The sequence below is a fragment of the Haliotis cracherodii genome, unplaced genomic scaffold, assembly GCF_022045235.1.
Source record: "Haliotis cracherodii isolate W230 unplaced genomic scaffold, xgHalCrac1.p SCAF_1, whole genome shotgun sequence".
In the NCBI taxonomy this organism is placed as follows: Eukaryota; Metazoa; Mollusca; class Gastropoda; order Lepetellida; family Haliotidae; genus Haliotis; species Haliotis cracherodii.
Genome location: NW_027266264.1, coordinates 55,191,091 through 55,217,143, shown reverse-complemented (window position 1 = coordinate 55,217,143; position 26,053 = coordinate 55,191,091). Strand labels below are relative to the sequence as shown.

General features: G+C 41.3%; 1 protein-coding gene across 7 annotated transcripts in view; it reads left to right on the top strand.

Moving 5' to 3' along the window:
* Window positions 1–26,053, top strand: part of LOC139479553 (dmX-like protein 2) — a 110,326-nt gene that overhangs the window by 41,213 nt on the left and 43,060 nt on the right. For all 7 annotated transcript variants that reach the window (XM_071262434.1, XM_071262427.1, XM_071262398.1 and 4 more), the window contains exons 5-27: window positions 1,426–1,651; window positions 3,502–3,568; window positions 3,972–4,011; window positions 4,929–5,061; window positions 5,531–5,716; window positions 6,651–6,826; window positions 7,821–8,078; window positions 8,849–8,997; window positions 10,395–10,507; window positions 11,251–11,943; window positions 12,807–12,939; window positions 13,374–13,532; window positions 14,370–14,601; window positions 16,728–16,870; window positions 17,357–17,732; window positions 18,844–18,984; window positions 19,273–19,616; window positions 20,185–21,490; window positions 21,916–21,954; window positions 22,399–22,553; window positions 23,818–23,937; window positions 24,942–25,039; window positions 25,544–25,709. In XM_071262434.1, the coding sequence (XP_071118535.1) occupies window positions 1,426–1,651; window positions 3,502–3,568; window positions 3,972–4,011; window positions 4,929–5,061; window positions 5,531–5,716; window positions 6,651–6,826; window positions 7,821–8,078; window positions 8,849–8,997; window positions 10,395–10,507; window positions 11,251–11,943; window positions 12,807–12,939; window positions 13,374–13,532; window positions 14,370–14,601; window positions 16,728–16,870; window positions 17,357–17,732; window positions 18,844–18,984; window positions 19,273–19,616; window positions 20,185–21,490; window positions 21,916–21,954; window positions 22,399–22,553; window positions 23,818–23,937; window positions 24,942–25,039; window positions 25,544–25,709 (5,453 nt within the window). The remainder of the gene's footprint in view (window positions 1–1,425; window positions 1,652–3,501; window positions 3,569–3,971; window positions 4,012–4,928; window positions 5,062–5,530; window positions 5,717–6,650; window positions 6,827–7,820; window positions 8,079–8,848; window positions 8,998–10,394; window positions 10,508–11,250; window positions 11,944–12,806; window positions 12,940–13,373; window positions 13,533–14,369; window positions 14,602–16,727; window positions 16,871–17,356; window positions 17,733–18,843; window positions 18,985–19,272; window positions 19,617–20,184; window positions 21,491–21,915; window positions 21,955–22,398; window positions 22,554–23,817; window positions 23,938–24,941; window positions 25,040–25,543; window positions 25,710–26,053) is intronic.

Genomic DNA, 26,053 nt, shown 5'->3' with positions numbered 1-26,053 from the left:
TGGAAATTAACGATCAACCTTAGGCCCGAGGCAAGAGGAAATACCTTGGGCTAATAAAATTAAAATTCCAGTAGCCTGTAGGGCCTGTATGTTTTTTTGCAGTAAAAACTGCATCACAAAGCCAGCACGTTTTCTGGCTCAGTTAATATCTGAATGTATTTTATAGCACATTAAAGACTGAAAATTAGGTGTCCTCTTTTTTCATAAGGACTAAAGTACTCACGGAAATGAAAAGAACTGTTTTGCTGGATTTAATAATCGACACAAAGTATTACGTAGATGTAAATACGAAATAACAAAACAACTGCAAAAGTACTAGTCCTGATTTGCTAGTTTTATCTCAGTGCTCAATACAAAATATACTTTAAAGGATGTTATTTGTAGGCACTTTCAACATTCAAAAATAAAACTAAGTCTAAATTGACAAGGCAGAAACAGGCTATAGGCATTATGCAAATTAGCCTGGAAAAAAGTTATCAAAACAACAATAAAAATAACGGCTATGTTTATGTACATAATAATAATGACATGTAAGTTGTTGTTTGAGAAGGGAATATGTTACTTTTACGTTCTGATATTTTGACGATGATTCACTATCCCACTCACAATGCCACTCACAAATCACGTACCACTGACAAATCACATGCACGTGGGTTTCAACCACCTGTTTTCACCTGTCGTCAAGGTGTCATAGGTCATGGACATTCACCATGATCTACTAACACCTTGTTATGCTCAGTTTCACAATAGTCTGTGTTGTTCATACTTTTACACACTTTTATGTGTAAAAAGACATAAAAACCTTTGATACGCTGTATTTGTGCCAAGGCCCAATTAGTACTAATTAAGTTGTTTGAATCCGGGTTCCGTCTTATCGCAAACAGGCATACCTAAAATAATTGTCAAATCATCGTGTTATGGTTCACATATATTTCCCAATATATTATATATATTTCAGATGCAATCTAAAGCAAATCTGGACATGCGGAACTATACAGTATGATTGAACACATTTAACTGTGCCTTGGGAATGTTTTAGATGCAAGACATATGTAAAGTCAAAAATAATTTCTGAGGTATTCTTTGACAAAGAACTTGAAATCATACACGCATTCTGATTGGTTTGTCGTATTTTCGCACATAACATTCATTGATAGGGGGACAAGTCTTCTTGCCGGTTACGGCAAGAGGTGAGTGGTGACGAATGGAAAAGATGTACACATTCCCATTGCTTTGACCTGTTTGTCTCCCTTAGTGTATTTTATAATAACATGAACACATTCCCATTGCCCTGACCTGGTTGTCTCCCTTTGAGTGTTCTAATATGAGATGTACACATTCCCATTGCCCTGACCTGGTTGTCTCCCTTTGAGTGTTCTAATATGAGATGTACACATTCCCATTGCCCTGACCTGGTTGTCTCAGGGTCCAAACTTCTGACTGGAGGGGAGGTAATCCAGATCTGGCAGATGAGCCACCGTGATCCCAGTGAGGAGGATGCCTCCTCCAAAAGAGTACAGTTCAGCGTTGGCCCATCAGGAGGCGAGGATGATGATCCAATACACACGCACTTCAGTCATGTGATGCACCCAGAGAAGGAGCGAAGCTTCGAGCCTCACGTGACCGAGTGGGACAGTGTGTGGAAGTGCAAGTAAGCATATATAAGGCTATTTTAAGTATATTTCTTGTCTCTCATGACTGACATTCCCATCTAAGTTCCGCCGGCCATAATAAAAAAATTAAAAAAATTTAAGAAGGGATATAGTTCAACTCAAATTCTGTATTTATTAGTTTACCAACATTTCATCATCATTGTGAGTGCCGATGCTATTGAGCTGCTTTTCCTTTAGACTTGCCTGTCTCTCTGTAGAAGTGTGTGTAGTATATATGTTCTGTATATAAGTCATTTTCTGATAATGTGAGTGAGTGAGTTGGGTTTAATGCCGCTTTTAACAGTATTCCAGTTATATCACGGCGTGTGGGCGTAATGTGGGAGGAAAGCTCGGAGTGATGTAGGTCTCCGACGTTTACCACTTCGGTGAAACCCGCAAGCACAATTTGGTGCTGACAAACCTAGAAACATAATCAGGGTGAACCGGGATTCGAACCCACAATCATAGATTTCTGGCGTGCCCAAGGGACGCAACTCTGCACAGCGAATTGCGGCGCCCTAAACGACTGGGCCACCAGTGCCCCCTTCTGATAATGTGAATAACTAATGTGAAGTATGCAGGAATTCTGCTGATTTGTAAGCCAACAAGATCTCATCTCTGCATCTGACACTGGTCAGCTGAAGTCTACTCCTCACACCAGAACAGGATGTTGGGTAGTCTTATGGTTATATATCTGTCCGTCACAAAACCTGCACAGATACTCTTATTGATCTGTTGGGTTATTCTGCAGTCAACTCTGGATATGGCAGTCTCCATCGTCACTTATCCAGGATATTATATCTCCATTCTATCATGATAAATACACGGACCCATTCGCTGTGAAGGCTTTGTTTTGCAAGTGACTAGTCTTTCTCAGTAACTTCATATTTATTTCTTGATTGGATGGCTATTGTTAGCATTACATATTTTGATTCATAGCAAAACTAGGGGTCTGTGTGGGTCTGTATGACTGTATTTATTGTAATAGATTGGAGACATAATTCACTAGATCATTGAGGATAGACAAAGTCGAAGGGGCTAACAATGAGTGTGTTATGCATGTGAATTATATAGTTGATAGTCACTTCTAAGCAATTGGGTTTGTTGTTATCTACTGTAGTTGACTGAGTTATGTCTGTATTGACTGTAGTTGTTGTGTGTTATGCATGTGAGATATATAGTTAATAGTCACTTCTAAGCAATTGGGTTTGTTGTTATCTACTGTAGTTGACTGAGTTATGTCTGTATTGACTGTAGTTGTTGTGTGTTATGCATGTGAGATATATAGTTGATAGTCACTTCTAAGCAATTGGGTTTGTTGTTATCTACTGTAGTTGACTGAGTTATGTCTGTATTGACTGTAGTTGTTGTGTGTTATGCATGTGAGATATATAGTTGATAGTTACTTCTAAGGAATTTGGTTTGTTGTTATCTACTGTAGTTGACTGAGTTATGTCTGTATTGACTGTAGTTGTTGTGTGTTATGCATGTGAATTATGTAGTTGATAGTCACTTCTAAGGAATTGGGTTTGTTGTTATCTACTGTAGTTGACTGAGTTATGTCTGTATTGACTGTAGTTGTTGTGTGTTATGCATGTGAGATATATAGTTGATAGTCACTTCTAAGCAATTGGGTTTGTTGTTATCTACTGTAGTTGACTGAGTTATGTCTGTATTGACTGTAGTTGTTGTGTGTTATGCATGTGAATTATGTAGTTGATAGTCACTTCTAAGCAATTGGGTTTGTTGTTATCTAATGTAGTTGACTGAGTTATGTCTGTATTGACTGTAGTTGTTGTGTAGTGGTGTTGTTGGTTACTAAAGTACTGTTTGCACCTGTTGTTTTCAGACCCTCTTCTGCCGTGTTTCACCTCAAGTTCTCTCCTGATGGTTATGTATTTGCCTCAGCAGGCAAGGTATGTATGGAGGAAACAGAACATCGATATTTTGAATTCCTGGCACCTGCTGCATTTTAACATTTAATGAGTTAACTCACATGCGATGATCCAGTTCACATATATTACAGGGGTAGTAGACCCATGGATCATATGCAACTAGTCTGAAGCTTGTTTTGGTTATGCAATATAACTAAGTTCATTTAGGTTATGTAAATTACCTAGATTTTTCCATAAAACAACTTGTCTGTCCAGATGGTTACTAGTCTCAGACTAACAGACTAGAGGATGTGCATATCACTGTTATATATGTTTTTGTATTTTCATAAACGACAAATATTGCCAGGTGTCAACTATCATGTCTTTTTCGGAAGAAATGAGAACTGTGAAGTCAAATGTATACAGTGTTTGAATATTATTTCAGGCTGACAGACTGGTCAAAATCTGGTATGAAGACAGAAAATGTGAGTATATGAACCATGTACCTTGATACAGGATTCAGCAACAGATAGCAGTGTTTAGAGTTAAGCATGGAATTCAAGAAGTCCTTGTCGTAGCACTGATGTTAAAATCAAAAGATTCAAGTTGTCCCCTGATTCAAATGGTGTAAATTATGAATTTAACGTGAAAAATGTGAGTGTCTTATCCTTACATTTTTAAAGTGACACATTATCTGGATGTATTGGAGTATATTGTGCTAACTTGTGTAACAAAACTTGGAACCTGTACAATCTTCGTCAGTGACCTGACCCATCTCATTTGAATATGTGTTATTTGCAGTATATAAAATTCCCTAAAATTTCAATTAGACAACCAGACTGACGACATTGCAAAGTTACCAGACGAGATAAAATGTTGCCAGTCCAGAATTTTCTAGACTGACGAACAAAACTAACGAAAGGGTAAACATAAGAATAATTCTGTTTAATGTAAGTTCTCAGAAGATGAAAAAGCCCTGGTGGATTGTCAACTTAGTAACTTTAACTCACGACCACCAGGCATGCAACTTTTCAAAACTGACCATCCGTCATCAAAATAGACCGTCTAGGCTGTCGGGCAGGCGGGTATTTAAAAAAAGTGTTATTTGGAATGGAAAATCCTGCTTTTGATTTTGGAATGGACTGAAAAAGGTTAAGGTGGTCAAATGTGACCTTGTTTATGTGTGTAATTGAACCCTGAAAGAGTGTAAAACTTCCCAGAGGTTTGTGACAAAGATGATATACAGTAACATGTTACAATTTTGTGTCACTCTCAACCCCCGGGGACATGGGTGGCACATTTGTCCAAGGTGCCAGGGCCAGTCGGGTTGCCTTGTGGTTAAAGCGTTCACTTTCCGAAGACCCTACAAGGTGTTCAGCAGTAGATTGGTTTATTGTTTCAGTGAGCCCCCAGTTAATCCGGTCAGACAGTATCAGTCCCAAGGTGGAGGAACAGCACTACTCTTTTGTGTACATCTCTCACCCCCGTGCTGTCACTGGCTTCTCCTGGAGGAAAACAAGCAAGTTCATGCCAAGGTAAGGGAGGTGACTCAGACACTTGATAACAGCGTCAGGGGCATGCATTGCCCAGATGTCTGTGGTGCTGGAATTTGCTCATGCCAAGGTAAGGGAGATAACTCTGACACTCTAATGCAGTGTCAGGGGTCCACAAAGCCCATATGTGTCTATGATGGCGAAATTTGCTATGCAGAGTTGCATCTCTTTGCCATGCCAGGATCAGCTGATAATGGGTCCTAATCTGTGGGTCAGCCTTATTATGATGTTTGGTCAGTATGGATTGTCCTGACTTTACCGGCAGTGATGAGACCTTGGGTAATCATGTTATATATTTTATGACATTCATATTTAACGGTTATTGTGGGATTTAAATGATTTCATCTGAAAAGAGAAATGAAAAATACACATCAGTGTCATCTAATGTTAGATTTTAGTAAAACAAAGGCATTCTGAGGTTAGAATTAATATCCTTATTCTGTCCTGCCAGAGGTTCTGTGGCCAACATGTTGGTGACATCCTGCTTAGACAACGTATGTCGTATCTGGTGTGAAACTATCCTCCCAGATGATGGTCTTCTGGACTTAGAGCAGTTTGACCCAAGTGGACAGCTTGATCCCAAGTTTCATACACACCGTCACAAGAAGAGGTTCTTGCAGAGACTTAAGACTATAAGGTAGGTAATGCTAGCTGTTGCTACTCATCTGTTTGTAGTCATTATTATTTATTCCAACAGTATAGCCTTGTGGTTACATCAGGCTGAAGGCCGACTTCACTTCCCTGCTTTGGTCCCATGTGTGAACCCTGTTGAACCCAGCTCAAAATATTCCTTTGATGTGAAATAGCATAGCATTGCTATAGCACTTAATAGCATTGCAACATTACAATATGACATTTGGGGCACAGGTGGCCCACTCGTCTAAGGCGTCACGATTCGCTGTGCAGAGTTGCGTCCCTTGGGCACACCAGAAATCTATGATTTCTGGGTTCGAAGCCCGGTTCGCCCTGATTATGTTTCTAGGTTTGTCAGCACCATACCCGTGCTTGTGGGTTTCACCGAAGTGGTAAACGTCTGAGACGTTCATCACTTCGGGCTTTCCTCCCACATTAAGCTGACATAACTGGAATACTGTTAAAAGCGGCGTTAAAACCAACTCACTCACTACAATGTGACATGACTTTTCGACTGTGACATGATCAGGGAACAACAATCCATTTACTGGCAGTTTCAACAAATGTAACTCCAATTTACCATTTTGTACAAAGGAAAGACATTTCGATTAACTTTGCATTTTTAATTTATGAACATTGACAATATTTAGGTTGTCATTTGGAAAGGACATTATACTGTAATATAAACATTAAGGCTTCAATAGTTTCAGTCAAATTAGAGACATGCATTTTGATATTTTGTTTGTTTGCGAGGTGAAGCACTGTTATATTTTCTAGATGGTCTCTAAAGTTAATGGGGTCATCAAATTAATATATTTAGTTGACTTAATGATAGAGAATGAAAGTGTCTTGTTGGAGTTTTGCTATTTTAATCCACTTGTTTTGATGATATAATGTGAAAGACACAGGATGTAATTCCCTGTATGATTTGTATTCAGGCATGCAATCCACAAGCGTAAGAAGCACCCAAAGTACGGCCCTGACACTGTGATGAGCATGACCAGTCTCCCCAGCATGGGCAGCGTCCATGACTTCCACAAGTTCGCCATCCACCACAACGGTGTTTCCCCGGTACTGCACTTCCACCTGGCTGGGAGCATCAACCCAGAGACAGGTCAGTGGAGTTACCACCACCATTCTGCAAGTGGCGATTTATGAACTTTATTGTCAACAGAGCTCACTGATAATGTATTTTGACTTGTTTTATTCTTTCAATGCAACATTTTGGTTCAGATGCTCCAACCTTCTACAAGCCAGTGATCAACTACTGAGTAATTCAGCCTAGGGAAGCCTTGATTCAAGCCTTTGTTGTTGTTAATCTCTGTATATATACCCGCCGTGATATTGCTGGAATATTGCTAAAAGCGGCATAAAACCAAACTCACTCACTCACTCACTGTATATATAATTCATAGCTACAAGCATGTCCTACTCGGTTGGTGATAACTTGCTTGATACCCAGCATCCCTTTAACTGAATGTTCTCTGGTTCATCAAAGCTTTTTTTAGTCATTTGTTGGTGATTCAGATTAAGGTGAGCTTCTAATCCTGACCTGTGAAAATGGAAAACTCAGGGTACCATTAGCCACATCTCTGTGTTTTCCCTGTAGACCACCACTGCAGGATATATACAGCTCTGTGTTTTCCCTGTAGACCACCACTGCAGGATATACACAGCTCTGTGTTTTCCCTGTAGACCACCACTGCAGGATATACACAGCTCTGTGTTTTCCCTGTAGACCACCACTGCAGGATATACACAGCTCTGTGTTTTCCCTGTAGACGGCCACTGCAGGATATATACAGCTCTGTGTTTTCCCTGTAGACCACCACTGCAGGATATATACAGCTCTGTGTTTTCCCTGTAGACCACCACTGCAGGATATATATATATATACAGATCTGTGTTTTCCCTGTAGACCACCACTGCAGGATGTACACATCTCTGTGTTTTCCCTGTAGACCACCTCTGCAGGATATATATATACATCTCTGTGTTTTCCATATAGACCACCACTGCAGGATGTTGAGTGATTCCAGGTTAAGCATGTTTTGCTGTGACACCACTTTGTTTGACGGATGATGACTGTATGACCTTCTCTGTTGTAGACATTCCACTTCAGCCAATTATTGGCAACAAGGGCGACGTGGATCACAACTTCAAGATCCACTGGCTGAACAACAAGGAGCTGCAGTTCACTATAGAGGCTGAGCACATTCTGCAGGACCTCCACAAGCAGATGCTGTTTGAGGAGAGCCATAAGGAGGAGGTCCACACCAGCCATGAGTTCGACAGCGAGGAGCACGAACATGAACATGACCATGAGGACGACCATGACGATCAGGAAGCTGACAAGGACGAGACAGGTATGCACCTTGCAAGTCTAGGTCTTGTTCTGCAAAACAGTGTTCATGCTGATGCTGAGAAGGTGTCTCAGTAGGGAAAGGGTCAAGGGCCAAAATCAGTTGTAGCTCTAAGATGGCTTTGCTGAAGAGACCCCTGGGTCCCGTTCCACAAAGTGATTGTAGCGCTATGACAGTTATAAGCCTATGTTAGACCCGTGAAGATTCCGGGGTAGAATAGGTCTTCAGCAACCCATGCTTGCCGTAAAAGGTGACTATGCTTGTCGTAAAAGGCGACTAACGGGATCGGGTAGTCAGGCTCGCTGACTTGGTTAACGCATGTCATCGATTCCAATTTCGTGGATCGATGGGCATGACATTAATCACTGGATTGTCTGGTCCAGACTCGATTATTTACAGACCGCTGTCATATAGCTGGAATATTGCTGAGTGAGGCGTTAAACAACAAACCATAAGCCTATGTTAAAGTATGGTTAAAGTTATGATCCCCTCAGCACTTAGGTCGCTTTGTTGAATGGGACACAGGCCTCTAGGTTACTTTATTAACTTGGAAACCACCTTGCTTCCAATATTATGTTCCTGTATGTTTTTGCAACCTGCATCATTTGATGCCACACCTCCTAAACCACTATGATCTGCATCACTTTAAGCTGAGGCGCTGATATAAAACTGAAATACAGATGGAAGTGGAGGTAATGCCAACTCATAAGATGAATACAGTGTGTTCTTTGTCCACTGCACAGGATCAGATTGATCATTATCTTATTTTGCAGGTCATGGTAAGAAGAAGAGGAACAAATTCTTTAAAAGAAGACACAAGCACAAGAACTTCCACAAGGACAACAAGAGCCTTGGGAGCCACACAGACAGTATGTCAAGTATGTCTTCAGAGGAGGGCACTGGCAGCTCCACCGACATCTCAGTAAGGAAGCAGCAGTGTTGCAACTACACACTTGTTATTTATGTGGGGAAAGGTGTAAATAAATAGGGGTGGATAGTGGTGGTGCTTGGTTTGCATGCCTTTTAGTTGTGTAATGATACGGCGATACTGTATTGTATGCTGATAAGAGATCCACGATACAATGCATGAATTTACAACCACTGTGTTCAACAACCACTGTGTTCAACAACCAGGTTACATCATATTCACTAATATTTCCCGCCTGGCTATAAATAGAAAACATTCACAGTGCCCTATGGCCTTTATGTTTCTGTCCTACAATATACCATCTTTGATCTTTGAAGTTTACAAACTAGTGATTCAGAGTTGTGACCCACCTGCAAAATATAAGAATATCAACTTATGAAATATAAGTAGTGTATCGGGATACAAATCATATCAGGACACGAAACGTATCACACCCTCACTGTATCGTTACACCTCTAGTGCCTGGGCAGCCAGGATTCAGTGGTCAAGGGTGTCTATCTCAGATTCACACCATTTTGGAGCATTTGTATGTTTGCACTGGACTATACAGATGGGATTCACAGAAGTTATGAACATCTGCAACCTTAAGAGGGCCCCTGAGATAGCCTCAGTTTGGTTTGGTTGTTATGCCAAATGCCCACATTTGATTCCCTACATGGGTACAATGTGTGAAAGCTATTTGTGGTGTCCTCTGTCATGATATTGCTAAAAACAATGCTGCCTCAATCCCTACCATCTTGAGCACAGGACCCGTGAAGTTCTGCTTAGAAGAAGTCTTCTGCAACCCATGATTTTGTAAGAGGCGACTGATGGGATCAGGTATTCAGGCTGGCTGACTTCATTGATGTATGTCATCCTATCCCAAGTGCATGGATCGATGCTCACGATATTTATAACTGGATTGTCTGGTCCAGAGTAAATGATTTACAGACCGCCGTAATATTGCTGGAAAATTGCTGAGTGCGGCTTTAAACAACAAAGGAGGACAGGGTTGACTTGTGGATTTTGACTGCAGTAAGGTGTTGGTACCTTTATCAGTCATTATCATTGCTTGACACTCCTGCTTCTAAATTCCATGGGGGCGGTTGGGGTTTGCTTGTCACGCTGAAGACCTGGCTTCAATTCCCGACATAGGTACAATATGTGAAGCCCATTTCTGGTGTCCCCCGCAGCGATATTGTTGGAATATTGCTATAAGTTGTGTAAAACCATACTCACTCACTCACTCTAAATGCCATTTCAAGGTCACCCACAAGGTCACTATGGGCTTACCTTGTATTAGGTTGACATGCTGTGATATGACTTAAAATACACTTCAATCACTCAAACAAGTAAAATAGTCTTCAGATTTTGTTGAAGTAAAAGTAAAACTACCATCTATGATATTTCAGAGTTCGATCGTGGAGTCGTTGGATCGGAAGATCGAGGTGCTGTTGCGAGACTGGCATCAGAGTTCTGACATGTTGTTCAGCATACACCCAGTCGATGGCAGCTTTCTTGTGTGGTGAGTTCCACTGTCAGCTTGGTGGAGGGAACCAACACAGTATACATTCCCCACACTCTGCAGTACAGTGTGTTGTATCCACCCACCATGCTCACATTGAGCCAGAACATGGAAATGTTGATGTTATATCATGCTTGTTTTCTGTGACCATGGTGACATATAAACACAGTCTGACTCTACTGTTTATCTGTAACTCATACTGTCTCCTATTTCTGTTTACCTGCTGCAAAACATCATGTCGCAAGATATTAGCCATATTGATTAATATTTTGGCTAAAATATTTTGTAATATTCTTCAACTTGCATCTTGATGTAATTAACTAACAATTCATTGCTTGAGGGTAAAAATTATTTAATTTTGTTTCTTTCATGGACATTTTGATTATTTAGAACAGTGAACTAGTTTTATGAGAATCTAACTATTTTGGTTGCAAAATCTTACGTCCACATCTGCATGATTTTGAAAGTAGATAAATGATTGAAGATGATTGATGTTTTGTAGTCAATCTTTTGTTTCAACAATATATCACCCAAAGACTTGATCCCACTTTTTTTAGGAGATGATGGGCCATTTGGCCATTTGATGCAAATACTTGATGCAACACAGCAGGATGTCTGAAGTCAGGATATAAATGGCCTCACTTTAAAGATCTTCATTGTAATTAATTTGTGTTGACAGTCATCATGGTTGTGAACTTTCTACTTCTGATGAGCATGGATGATCTCCCTTGCTTTTGTTTCAGGCTAGTTGACTGGCTGGATGAGTGTAACCCGTACTGTTTCCGTCAGGCCCAAGTCAGCTTCTCATCCCGGCTGCCCAACGCATTTCCCATCCCCGATGCTCGCACCATGGCCAGCAACGTCCTCATGTACTGCAACTACAGCAAGATGGACATCAAGTCAGCCATGAAGATGAGTGAAAGTAAAGTGTCCATGATGGAACACGAGGGATTTGTTCGACACAGTGGACAGCCTGCCACAGCAACAGGGAAAAACTCTCCTGGTCAGAATGACAATATGTTGATTCCAAATGTACTTATGATTTCAAAACACAGCAACGGAAGCATTAATCAGTGGCAGATTAGTTTCTCAGACAACTCCAAGTTTCAGACAATTGTCAGTGTAGCACATGCTTCTAGAGCATGTGGCCATAGATTCCGAACAAACTCTGCATCATGTCATCCAGTGTTACCGTTGTTGCTCACAACATCCCATCACAACATTCCCGAGGAGGAGTCTCCAGAGAAGGATTCTGCAACAGATGATGATGGAGAAAGTCATGGAGGATTCTCATTCTGTAGTGAACTCATTCTTTGGAGAGTCGACCCAGTCGGTCCGCTGTCTAAGTCTGGAGGAATTGTTGAGCTGGCTAGGATTAATGCTCCTCCCATCTCGGCATTCTCCAATGTGGCATGGGTGCCAACACTGTTACCTAGGTAAGATGACTTTGATGATATGGCTTATTTAATTCTATGTGTAATGTACTGATCAAATTAAAGATGTCTGACATGATCTATGGCTACAGGGTACGCTTCATTCTGTGAAATAGCCTGCTTTGAATAGCTCCAAAGTTGCAAAATTGCTGATACTGTGGTAGACAGTTATCTGTGTCCATATTCCAGATATTTCCATGCATTGGTATGCCTGTGACTGAGTAAACACTGGATTCCTTGTATTGGTATGCCTGTGACTGAGTAAACATTGGATTCCTTGTATTGGTATGCCTGTGCCTGAGTAAACACTGGATGCCTTTTTATTGGTATGCCTGAGTAAACACTGGATGCCTTGTGTTGGTATATCTGAGTAAACACTGGATGCCTTTTATTGGGATGCCTGAGTAAACACTGGATGCCTTTTATTGATATGTCTGAGTAAACACTGGATGCCTTTTATTGATATGCCTGAGTAAATACTGGATGCCTTTTATTGGTATGCCTGAGTAAATACTGGATGCCTTTTATTGATATGCCTGAGTAAACACTGGATGCCTTTTATTTGTATGTCTGAGTAAACACTGGATGCCTTGTACTGGTATGTCTGAGTAAACACTGGATGCCTTGTATTGGTATGCCTGAGTAAACACTGAATTCCTTGTCTTTATATGCCTGTGTAAACACTGGATGCCTTTTATTTGTATGTCTGAGTAAACACTGGATGCCTTGTATTGGTATGCCTGAGTAAACACTGGATGCCTTGTATTGGTATACCTGAGTGAACACTGGATGCCTTGTATTGGTATGCCTGTGACTGAGTGCCATTTACTGATGCCTGTGACTGAGTCCACTCGTGTTTGTTGCAGTACCTCCCTGGGGTCCTACAGTAACTCCCCCAGTGCACTGTTTGTGGCATCAGATGGAAACTGTCTGAGACTTTATCAAGCTGTGATAGATGCCAGAACTCTCCTCATGGATGCTTCAGTACAGAGGAAAGATGTAGGTCTTTGTATTATAAGAAGTTCATGTAAACAATGACTCAAAACAGACACAGAGGTCCAGATTGATTTCAGTTGTCACTGGTCAAGTGATACTTTGTATGTATCTGTTTCAAGAATATTAAACCTACTGACCCATTTTGAAAACTGTACATCCCTTGATAACTGAGCATATGAGGCCCTGTATCTGCATCATGAAACAGGTCCTATGTCATATCAGCGGACCCATATGTTCAGAAATGAAGGTTGTTTTGTTTGGTATTATTGGTCAGCAATGTGAGGCACTGCATTTTGTGTAATGATTTCATTCTAAGCTATTGAAAAGCCTTCAAATGGAGTAATGATATGGTTAGAATATTCATGTTTTTAAATGCAAACAGACCTAAGTGCATAAATAATCTTGATATTAACCACAAGGAACGCTTTGTTTTGCAGCAAGCCCTCAGCTTCTCCAGCACAACAAGTTCTAGTTACCATGGTGACACAGGTTCCCCAGTGCGAGCTGCTAGTGAAGTATTCAACATCGTCAGTCAGCAGTCATCGGCCAGACCTGGATGTATCATGGAGCTGCAGGGGATCAACGATGCCCAGCAGGTGATGATATCATTGTCTGGACGTTCACAGTCATTGGACTGCAGGATGGTCGGACTGGCCTCCTGGTTAAAGCATTCGGTCATCATGCTGAAGACCATTTCTGGCGTCCCCGCAGTGATATTGCTGGAATATTGCTAAAAGCTGTGTAAAATCATACTTATTCACTGATGGGGCTGTATGCAGGGAGCTCTCTGGCACTCCATGCTTGTCGTAAGAGATGACTAATGAGGGTTGTGTGGTCACAATGTGCGACCTGATTGTGTGTCAGATTAGATTATTTACAGACCCCGCATGGCTGGAATTTTGCTAACGGCAACATTACATCACCAAATGATAATCTGTAATGCCAAGCTTGGCGAAGGCTATTCTTTGTAAGATCTTGTTAGATTGGTGCAACTTGTTAACTCAGTGTCTTTCATAATTGTGATGTAACTATTGTACAAGCTCTAAACTAAGGGGGGCAAGGGTGACACTTCTGAGGAGGTACAATTTTGATGTGCAGAGTTGCATCCCTCAGTCATGTCAGAATCTTTTGATTCGGGGTTTGAATCCCAGATCCCACAATAGTGTTTGGTTTGTCAGCACCATTCTTGTGCTCATGGGTTTCACTGAAGTGGTAAATGTCTAAGACCTGCATCATTTCAGGCTTTCTCCTCAATGGGGACCTGCAATGATTATTACTGAGATCTGTCAAAGCAGTGTTCAGCCCAACTCACACACTTTCAGGTTTGTCACAATAGGATTTGTAAGATGGACACTTGACTGTGTTGCTCAATGTCAAACAACTGAAATACTGATAAAAGGACTTTCTCTAACCAAAACCCTTGATGTTAACAGGATTGGCAGAACATCCAGCTCCTGCACGTGTTCCAAGAACAGCTTGTGACGGGACGCTTCTCGTCCGGTGATTTAGGGGGCCCTAACATGGAGGCCATCGTGGACCTGAGGAACATGAGCTCCTTCGAGGAGAACTTCTACCTGGTGGTGCTGGAGCGCAACGTGAGTGGAGGCTCCATGCTCCACATGTGGAAGATCACCATCTCGTCCCAGCTCAACAGTCAATCGGAGGGTAAGACTTTAGAGTTATCTGTCCTTGCTTTCAGTCTGTGTCCAAGCCCTTCCTTATCTGCTTACAGCTGATTTAATTTTTACATGTGGACTGTCATGAAATAAGAATACTGGATTGAAGTTGTGGTGGCAGTGCAGATCACCATTAAACCCACGGTCATGGTGGCTGACATATCAGATTGTCTGTGAGAAGATGACACTTTTGTTCTGTCTTAAATTGAAGATGGTCACTATTTTGTGTGTATATTCAGATTAAAACCATTTGTATATTTGTATCCTTACTCTTGGTATATAAGCAGCCGCAGAACACGTTTATGTTTTAGTTTAAACATATTTTACGTACAAAAGTCAATTGGATTTTGAATTAGTTAAACAATTTAGAACACCCTTTCCGCTTATTGTTTGCACATTTTAAACATGTTTATGTACAACTAAAGGAGAAACAGTAGGTGGTAGAATACAGGAACAGGACAACAGTATCTATACAGTCATCCCTCACTGTAACGTCGGTCTCGGGTCCATGGATTTCAATTTAGAGGTCTCAAATCCAGATGGGATAGCTGTAAATATTCGAAATTGTGTGCCCCCATTCTACTATGACACAATGGCTAGTGATGTGGCATTGGTTAAGCCTTAAATTTTCAGTAGGTTGAAAGGACAAATACAGGTGTCAATGAAGATAGGTTTTAGTCTGCATATATATATATGTGTGCTTTATAACCATAGATTTCACCATAATACTTGAAGCATTTCAATGCGACACAATATAATCATGTCGGCTGAAATCTTGTCAGCATTAGACAAACTGACATCCCTAGAGACAATGAAGCAGCTTTTGGAATGTTTTGTGCAAGAGTAGGTGTTCCAGTTCTACATATTGGAAGTCTAAGACGTGTGACATGGTAGACATGACTTCACAGTTTGTGGTAGAGTACTGCCAAAGTCAAGCCTTGTTGGTGTTATTAAATTTTACAATGCACTCTCTAAGTATTTGTTTGTCAGACATGTGAAATATGTTGCCACACATGCTGTCCATAATATGGGAACTGCAGCATGCAGTATTTGAATTGCTAAACGTGCATGTTTGCGAAGGAAGTACTTCTCAATAAATATCTTCTTTCATGGTTTTGTGGTGGTGCACGGTCTGCAAGATCATGGTCTAACATAGGTTCGATATCTCTGGCGGACCAAGACTTAATCATTATGATTCTATTATGTTATGTTATATTTGGTCTTGTATTTGATATGAACATTTTTACCACTTCAACAATTCATTGTCTGTATTGCCGTTTAAGAGAAGTTGCACATTTACCAGAATAACTAATCCTTTTGTTAAATGACCGAGTGAGTGAGTATGGTTTTATGCTAACATTAGAATATTCAATCAATATCACGGCAGGGGAGAGCGAAAAATGGGCTTCACACATTGTACCCATGGACGTGCATTGAACCCAGATCTTCGGTGTGATTAGCAAATGCCTTACTGTTTTAGAAAAAGAGTGTTGGTCTATTCTGTGTGTCTCCAACCATGACTATGTCTGGAATTTTGTTTTAAGAGCAAAAGACCCACCTCACTCTCTCACAGGTTTCCAACAGATTAGCATGCATCACATACATCAAAGGGTCATGTTTCGAAACACTCCAAGTTACAGTATATGGCTTCCTTCTATTTAGAAAACTCATCAATTGTTCTTACATAAAACTAGAGCATGTCTACTATTGCACCCACGTTTCTGTCAGTTACAGCCAGGGGTCCGGAAACCGTCATATGCGCCGGACATGTCCGATTGGGAATCTCAAATGTCCGGTTTAAAATATTGCTTACCGGACATTTAAATTTTTCTGTCTGGACATTTTAAAAAGTATTGTTCGGGCATTCTTAAATTTTGACCGGACATGATCAACAGTTAGGACTGACCAGTTTCTGCAGAACAGTTTTAGTCCACTAGTCCTTATGGTGACAATATATAGCAAAACCCCTAAGAAATGGCAAATTTTTACAAGTCTTTAATTATTACGCTGTTTGGCAACTCTCTAACGCTGAGTTGTATGATAATAATAATGTGAGTTATTTTGGGAAAAAGGTTTGACCTACTGTTTGAAAGTGCCTCTATTTCCTTTTTCCAGGCAACCGGTGCAATGCTAATCCTGTAGGTGATTACGTACGCCATGAGTTTGATGTGAATTCCCCATTCCGAGGAGCCTCCTTTGATGAGCCAGACCTCATAAGACAGGCATCAGTCATGACCATGTCCATCACAACCACCAAGGTAAGGACAGAAAACTTGCACTCGGCCTGTACACATTCTGCTGGAGAAAATTTATCATAATTTGATATGTTTTATCCTTGACTGACCATAAGTCACAGGGGTTAATCCATTTGCATATTGGTCCGTCTCCCTTAGAATATCTTCTTTTTTTAAACTGCTAAATACCTTTACATGTGTAGTTTTCATTTTCAATTAGAAGTGATCCCCACAACATGACCTTTAAATGAAGAATATAGCTATCACTCCCAAGTTCTTCTCTCCAGACACCATTAATATTACTGAAGTACTCAGAGCATGTCCTTAAGATTCTCCTCTACGAGAATTTGGATTTCATTTTGAATAATCAAAAAATGTACGTGAATTATGACCTTTGAACAACTTGCTCTTGACTATGAGATCAAATAGGTACTCCTAGCAAAAATTAATTGAATGAATAACTATTTATGATTCATGAACTATGATGTTGAGTAACATCTTTTCCTTCAGGTTTGCAATCAAATGCTGATGCTCCCGGAAGATGTGCAGGTTCTTTGTGTGAATGTTGCTGCTGGCCATCTTAGCTCGGCCTCCATCTACCCAGCATGCTTTGCTCCGTACCTGCTGGTGACGGCGTGTTCTGATGGTGATGTGCGGTTCTGGAAGTGTGATGTGACGGAGGCCAGCCAGAGTGCGTCTCCGACGCAGCACAAGGAGAGCTTCTTGAGCATCACCAGCTACGAGTACAGCCTGGAGGAGGAGGCGAGGCCAAGACGACCTGCAGTCATGACACGCGTGTGTTCACAACCTTACGACACGGATTACACATGGTCAGAGTGGGAGATGATGAACACGTGCCACAGTGACAGTGCAATAACTATACCAGGTAGGGGCTGAAATATACTGAGCACCTGCTGATAGATAGGGATACTGAAAAGATTCCACTTTTACAAAACAACAAGGAAATGTGGGTTTCTTTGGTGCCAGGGTCTGTTTGTAGTTGCTATGTGAAAAGTCAGTGCGGGCTGTTGGGTGGTAGGGTTTTGGTTTAGCATGCTATGTATTGGATTGTATTGTTTACAATTTTTGAAATTGGTTATTGAAAGACGCCTTGAATTTTAGTGTTCAGTGCAATAAGGAGAAGGAGAATTTTATTGCTGCACTTGATTCATAGACTATTGATACCACACATTATCTGGCTTGCATATTCACTTGACACAATATTCACCAGGTTAGGTGACATGCAAACAAATGTCTGCACTTGATTGCACCATTTTTGTCTCCTCATTTTTGTCCTTGTCTTAACTGTGAGTGTTGGGGGTAGGATAGGTCACATGACCCCATGCTAGTCTTACCTGAGATTATTACCTGCAAAATAGGTCACCTGACCCCACGCTAGAATAACCTGTGTGTATTACATGCAAAATAGTTGACCTGCCCCCACGCTAGGATAACCTGTGTGTATTACATGCAAAATAGGTGACCTGACCCCACGCTAGGATAACCTGTGTGTATTACATGCAAAATAGTTGACCTGACCCCACGCTAGGATAACCTGTGTGTATTACATGCAAAATAGTTGACCTGACCCCACGCTAGGATAACCTGTGTGTATTACATGCAAAATAGTTGACCTGACCCCACGCTAGGATAACCTGTGTGTATTACATGCAAAATAGTTGACCTGAGCCCACGCTAGGATAACCTGTGTGTATTACATGCAAAATAGTTGACCTGACCCCACGCTAGGATAACCTGTGTGTATTACATGCAAAATAGTTGACCTGACCCCACGCTAGGATAACCTGTGTGTACTACATGCAAAATAGTTGACCTGACCCCACGCTAGGATAACCTGTGTGTATTACATGCAAAATAGGTGACATGACCCCAATGTAGCCTTACCGGGAAGTTTTTCATGAAATTTTTTCTTGTAATTTCACAGAACACATGTCCGTGATGCATATTGAAATGTTGAGTGATTTCTTGTTATTCAGGCAAGCCTATTACTGTGTGCTGTGCCTACAGTGGGAGAATCGCTGTTGCCTACAGACATGGTGCAATCCGAGCAATGTCGGAAAACCCACACGACAAGTTTGTCAACCTTTATGTTGCAATATATGAGTGCGAATCAACAGGTAGGCAAACATGCAGCATGTCTTATCATATCTCTGTGATGTTCTGACAAAATGTACTCCTTCAATACCAAAGCTGAAAGAAATAATTCAGATTTTTATCCCTGTCTTTGTATAATGATTATACCATAAGACAATACTTATTGAAATAAGCACTCTTCATATTTGTTATTTTAACTGAAACAATAATCAATGAATGCTATATGAACATTTTAAATATATAAAGAAACATAAATGCTTTTCCACAGTGTGCTAGTATAAAAATCCTGAGAAATATGTCTGTTCCTACAGGTGGATCTGAATGGGTTCTGGAGGACACCATTGAACTTAAAAACATCAAAATCCCCGACCCAAAAGCTGAGATTGATCTGGCCCAGATCTTTAACCCCGATGGGTCAGCCTCCAAACCAGTGGGAGGCCTCTCCCCTTCCTCATCATTTGCAAACATTCCCCGCACAAAGTCGGTGCCAAGCCTGAGCACCATTCACACAGTGAGGAAATCCATAGCGGAACAGGGCAACAAGCTGGGGCTTCTCATGCAGAAGTGCCTGGTGCAGCTGGACTGGGTGTCAGCTGAGGACGGCTCACACATCCTCACCGTGGGAGTTGGATCCAAGGTGTTGATGTACTCACAGGTATGGAGATGCACCCTGGCAGCAACCTTCTTAGTTGTGCAAGGATCTCAGGTCTTGCTGTTATTTCTAATTTTTTTTACCTTGTGTCAGGATCTTTTTGCAACTGTGTCAGGATCTTTTGGCAGTTGTGTCAGGATCTTTTGGCAGTTGTGTCAGCTAGTCTGAGAATTGTATGTTTGTGTAAAGATGCAATGTTTTTGAGTTCTATGAGATCACATTTCTTTTGCAGTTATGTTACTGTCCTTGGAGACATTAGGGGTGGCTTTGTGCATGGTTTAAACTGGTGCATGGGCTGAAAGTTGTGTACTGGCACTCTTCAACTCATTAATGCCTCTAATTGTCAATGTCATATGGCAGCAGAGTATTGAACTTTCACTAATAGCTTTCGGGCCAAACTCAATCTACATTTACAGACATCATTGATAGTAGTTTGGGTACTGGGTACCTACCATAGTCAGCTATCTTTATCTAGGGTCACAAACAAAGTTCCGAAATAGATTAGCAGAAACTTCTATACTTTTTACAAATTCATATCTGTCAATGGTACAAATGTCTTTGTTTTATCCAGGTATCCAATGAAATCTCACAAGAATCTTTGAAGGCTTTCACTGGGAAACAGTTGAAATCAACAAGCAGTACCTTGACTGCGCGATCTCGACCTATGATGCAAAAGTCAAAGTCACTTGTCGTTGACAACTACCAAGAAGAAATTCGCTGGATGAGATTACGAGCGTTGGAGCTCACTACAGCAGATGGATTACCTCCCTTGCCAATGCATTTATCGTGGGTTCGTGCTGGCATCCTTGTGTTAGGAATGGACAATGAGATGCATGTGTATTCTCAATGGCGAGGGGCTTCAGGTGCTGACAACCAAAGTCTTTCTGGTGACGATGTCAACATTGACAAACGAACACTAAATGAGGTGAATCGGTCATGTGTAGCAAGCTCTTCAAACTTTGGAAAGAAACCCTCGACTAGTTTCAAGCCATCTTACTCCATGCCTAGTTTTAAGCATTTTAATTCTAGTCTATCTCACAACAGCTTCAAAAGGAAAGAAATGTGGAAGAAATCAGAGCAAGGTTCTGCAGCTTCAAAGAACAGTCTTTCAAGGAGTGACAGCATTACCAGCCTAAGTGTAATACATGACTTTGGTCTGTTTGAGGCAGCAAGGCAAGCCAACCCTGTTTTACCCCAATATCATCCAAAACAGTTGATAGAGTTGTTGAACTTTGGAAAAATCAAAAGGGTGAAGGCTATCTTAGCTCACCTGGCCAGGTGTATGGCAGGAAGTGAAACTATGCAGGCCGTGTACGTCGATGACCTCGATAATGAGGAAGGGCTTGTGTCTGTAAGATCAATACGTCCACGAAGTGTGTCTGTGTCGGCCAGCAATAAGGAAAGTGAGTTACGCTTGGAAGAAGAGATAACTGTTGATGTGAACGAGATCAGCTCCATCCCACCGCTACCTATATATGCTTTACTAGCTGCAGATGAGGATAACACTGGAGTCAATGTTGAAATCTCAAAAGCAGGAGCAGCAACGGCTCCAAACACCAACCCTCATCCTGAAGACTACACAGAGCTGTTCAGCCGGGATGTGATGAACGATGACTCTCTAGATGAAGCACTCTTGTCTACGTCTGCAGACAGCTCTGGTACCAAGCGAACCAGGATGCACTCCTCCAGCCACACTGCAATGAACCCCCACTACTTCGGGCCGAAGCAGGGCAAGGTCCTCGGGGCCCATCTCCTCCATATCCGCCTCCCTGGACTGTCCAGTCTGGATCAGATGTACCTCATGGCTCTGGCAGACACAGTGGCCAGTACAAAGGTGGACATCTCAGAAAACTTCTCACACGATCAGCCAAAGACAGGTAAGTTAAGAACTTCCTGAAAGTTGATCGTCAGTTTACCTAAAGTGTTGAGTCATTAATAATGGTCTATGAAGTGGTACTAAAGCACATTTTGACTGTATCCAAAAGTCCAATAAGCGTTCCAGTCATATATATGTTTTTTTATGTGATATTGGCTGCAATTTTGCTAAACATGGTGTAAAATAATACCCATTCACTTAAAGTATTGTGACATTTAATATCAGAAATTGATGCTTGTATTTTCTTCTGTTTGAGCGGCATTATTTAACTGTGTTTTGTGATATGCATCTTATTATGAACAAAGTAATGTATGTGTCGTGGCGGCAGTATATATGCCACCTGATGTGTTTGTGTTACCTAGATTACTATTGAGAGCATATTAGTCATGATTTAGATCATGTTTCATGTGTGCTTTGTCATTGTAGGCATGGGAGAAGGCCAAGCAGACATCAGTCATGCCACAGGTAATCTTCTGTGTTGAATTTTGTGTCAGATTGATATATCAAGAATGCACAGTTAACATGTACTTTATCATTGTTGATTTTCAATGAAGAATTGGTCCCTAGAATTCTGTGCTTGTAAGAGCCATGTAAAGAGGATCTGTGGTCAGACTCTGTGACTGTGCTAATTGCGTATCACAGACTTCGGCCACGAGACCCAAGCCTGAGTGCAGTTAAATGCTGTTTTATCTAGTAAACTCAGCTTATAAACTCCAACAAAACTGTACAAAAAATGATGCCAAGGGCTTGAAAGGTTTTGTCACAGACTGGTGTCATCATACATTGATGGCGAGGATCGTAGCCCATCAGTCACTGTGTTTTCTGTTCTAGTCATGATTATTTCCAGTGTACTGTGCAATCAGAGGAACATGACTTACTGATGGTAAGGTTTATTGACTGTTGTGACAGAGTCCATGGATGACTGTGGTGTACGGTTCCTGCTGGCTATGCGGCACCACAACTACCTCCTGGGTACGCTGCCACCTCTCCAGAAGCTGGCCCTGCAGAGACAGGGACTCAAGTCCTTCCAGCTGGTCTGGGCATTCCATTCAGAAGCTACTGAGGTAGGAGGATTGGCAGCTTTGTTACTGTTTGTGTCAAACACCTTTCATGCCAACATATAACACATCTTTAGGCATAATATAAAATCCTGGAGCCACCTCTGCTTTCAGATCAGCTAGCAGATTCTGTGTACCATGAACACCATGAATAAAGCAGTGAAATGAATCTTGTTTACTGAGAGTTTCTTCATTGGCTTTGCATGTTAAAGCAGGGAATCAACATGGCAAGGCTTCAATGACAGGTCAAGTGACAGAGAAAGGTTTAAGTGATAATTGATTGTATAATTCCATGAGCTGCTTTCCCTTGTTAACTGATGTGTGTAATTCCTGGCACTGCTGTCCCTTGTTAACTGATGTGTGTAATTCCAGGAGCTGCTGTCCCTTGTTAACTGATGTGTGTATGATTCCAGGAGCTGCTGTCCCTTGTTAACTGATGTGTGTATAATTCCAGGAGCTGCTATCCCTTGTTAACTGATGTGTGTATAGTTCCAGGAGCTGCTGTCCCTTGTTAACTGATGTGTGTAATTCCTGGCACTGCTGTCCCTTGTTAACTGATGTGTGTATAATTCCAGGAGCTGCTATCCCTTGTTAACTGATGTGTGTATAACTCCATATGCTGCTGTCCCTTATTAACTGATGTGTGTATAATTCCATGAGCTGCTGTCCCTTGTTAACTTATGTGTGTATAATTCCATGAGCTGCTGTCCCTTGTTAACTGATGTGTGTATAATTCCATGAGCTGCTGTCCCTTGTTAACTGATGTGTGTATAATTCCATGAGCTGCTGTCCCTTGTTAACTGATGTGTGTATAATTCCAGGAGCTGCTGTCCCTTGTTAACTGATGTGTGTATAATTCCATGAGCTGCTGTCCCTTGTTAACTGATGTGTGTATAATTCCAGGAGCTGCTATCCCTTGTTAACTGATGTGTGTATAATTCCAGGAGCTGCTGTCCCTTGTTAACTGATGTGTGTATAATCCCATATGCTGCTATCCCTTGTTAACTGATGTGTGTATAATTCCAGGAGCTGCTGTCCCTTGTTTACTGATGTGTGTATAATTCCAGGAGCTGCTGTCCCTTGTTAACTGATGTGTGTATAATTCCAGGAGCTGCTGTCCCTTGTTTACTGATGTGTGTAATTCCTGGCACTGCTGTCCCTTGTTAACTTATGTGTGTATAATTCCAGGAGCTGCTGTCCCTTGTTAACTGTTGTGTGTATAATTCCAGGAGCTGCTGTCCTTTGTTTACTGATGTGTGTATAATTCCAGGAGCTGCTGTCCTTCATCCCCAGCATGCAGAAGGGGGAGCCTACGTGGGAGGAGCTGAAACAGTATGGAGCTGGGTGGTGGATCACCAACATCAGCCAGCTCAAGAAGTGTATTGAGAAGGTAATCTATGACACAATAGGTTAATACACCCCTTAAAAAGGCTCAAATTTGGCAGACTGGCATTTAAAAGGTCTTAATCCCGGCATTTTCAATCTACCATGATTTGATAAATGCTTTGTAAGGCCTTGAATTTTGCAGCCATTTATGACTCTGCTGTTTTATAAATATTTTATCAATATTATTCTCTCTAGCAATGCCTGATGAAATCAATTATAAAAAATGAGTCTTTTACTGGATTGCTAAACAATATGAAACTCTTGAGTGGACTTAAATGTTTTTTTTATGTATTTGGATATTCAAATGGAATCTTTCTGAGCATGAAATAAAGTAGACATTTCCTTATACCGTATTCAACGTAATAAGCGCCCCGCTCTAATAAGCCCCCACGGCGATGTTTGCTAATTTATTGGCTAGTGAACAATCCCAATTAGCACCCCTTCCGATTGATCAATCTACACATGACTTACTTATTCATGTGTAATACGCACTCTTGTTTAATATGCACCCTTAATTATGGGCAATTAAATTCCGGAAAAATATATCTGTCGTATATAAACATTTGAGGCTGTCAGCATAAATAATGAAATTTACGATCTTTGAACTTATTTTTCACCAAAATGATATTCTAATAAGAGCCCCTTATTTCTAATTTTGAGAGAGCTCTGGGCGCTTATTGCGGTAAATATGGTAATCTGTTTGCAAGGACTTGTGGGTTTTACTTTTAGCCTTGAAAATGCCTTTAATATGCTGGCTCAAAGTTGAACCATGCCTTAGAGAGTGATTTGATCTGTGACCTCTGTGATACCTCACAGGAGCCAACTCATGTCCCTCATTCATGTTTTAGTAATGTTTTATGAATTAATGACTTGGGAATGTAGGAATTTATTATTGGTAGTAGACTGGTTGACTGATCCATGCTTTGTTAGTTTCATGTGAATGTATGTGTGTGAATGTCCTAAATTCATGAACTTCACGAAGTAGCTAATTGTGATTGTTGCCTCCAGGTTGCTAAAGCTGCCTTCCAGGCAAAGAAGAACCCTCTTGATGCAGCCCTGTTCTTCCTGGCAATGAAGAAGAAGAATGTCCTGTGGGGACTGTACAGGTAGAGTAACAGAAGTTAAACATCATTGTACTTTCCAAAGGGGATTCGAGGGAAGAATAGGTCCCCAGTACCTCATGCTTGTCATAATAGCTTACATGGGGATGTAATTATAATGCATCACCTTGTTGATTGTATGTCATGTTGTACCTTGACAGAGGGGGGGTCAGGTAGCCTACTGGTTAGTGCTCGTCACACTGAAGATCCGGGTTCAATTCCCGACATGGTTACAAAGTGTGAAGCCCATTTCGGGTGTCCCCCGCCATGAAATTTCTGAAATATTGCTAAAACCACACACACTCACTTACTCACTCACTGTACCTTGACAGAGTGGAACATCCTCATGTTATCAACCATCAGTCGGCTTCTCCAGACTCAGTTTATCATTATGATTATAATGCCGCCCTATAGCTGGAATAGTGCTGACTGTGACAGAACTAACATTCGCACACTCAAAACAGAATCTCAAACCCTAAAATAAATGTTTGTGTATTGTGTTTGTCTCAGATCTGTGAGTGACAAGAAGATGCAGATGTTCTTCAAGAACGACTTCACACAGGACAGATGGAGGAAGGCAGCATTGAAGAACGCCTTTGCTCTCTTGGGTCGCCAGATGTTCCAGGAGGCAGCAGCCTTCTTCCTGCTGGCCGGATCACTCAAAGATGCTATTGAGGTGAACCAATCACTCAGGTTGCAGTGTGGTTTGACAACAAGATTACTAATCTTGGTTCTCAGGCATGAGGTCCTCAGCAAATTGTTTTCTCACAAAATAATGTTTTGCCTTTTTTAAAACAATCTCACTGATTCTGACCCATGAAGATCCGTGTTAGAATATGTTTTCAGCAACCCATGCTTGCTGTAATAGGCAACTGTGCTTGTTGTAAGAGGCGACTAACCGGATCAGGTGGTCAGGCTCACTGACTTGGCAGATGCATGACATCGCATCCCAATTGCGTAGATCGATGCTCATTATGCCAATGTCTGGATTGTCTGGCCCAGAATCAATTTATTTACAGA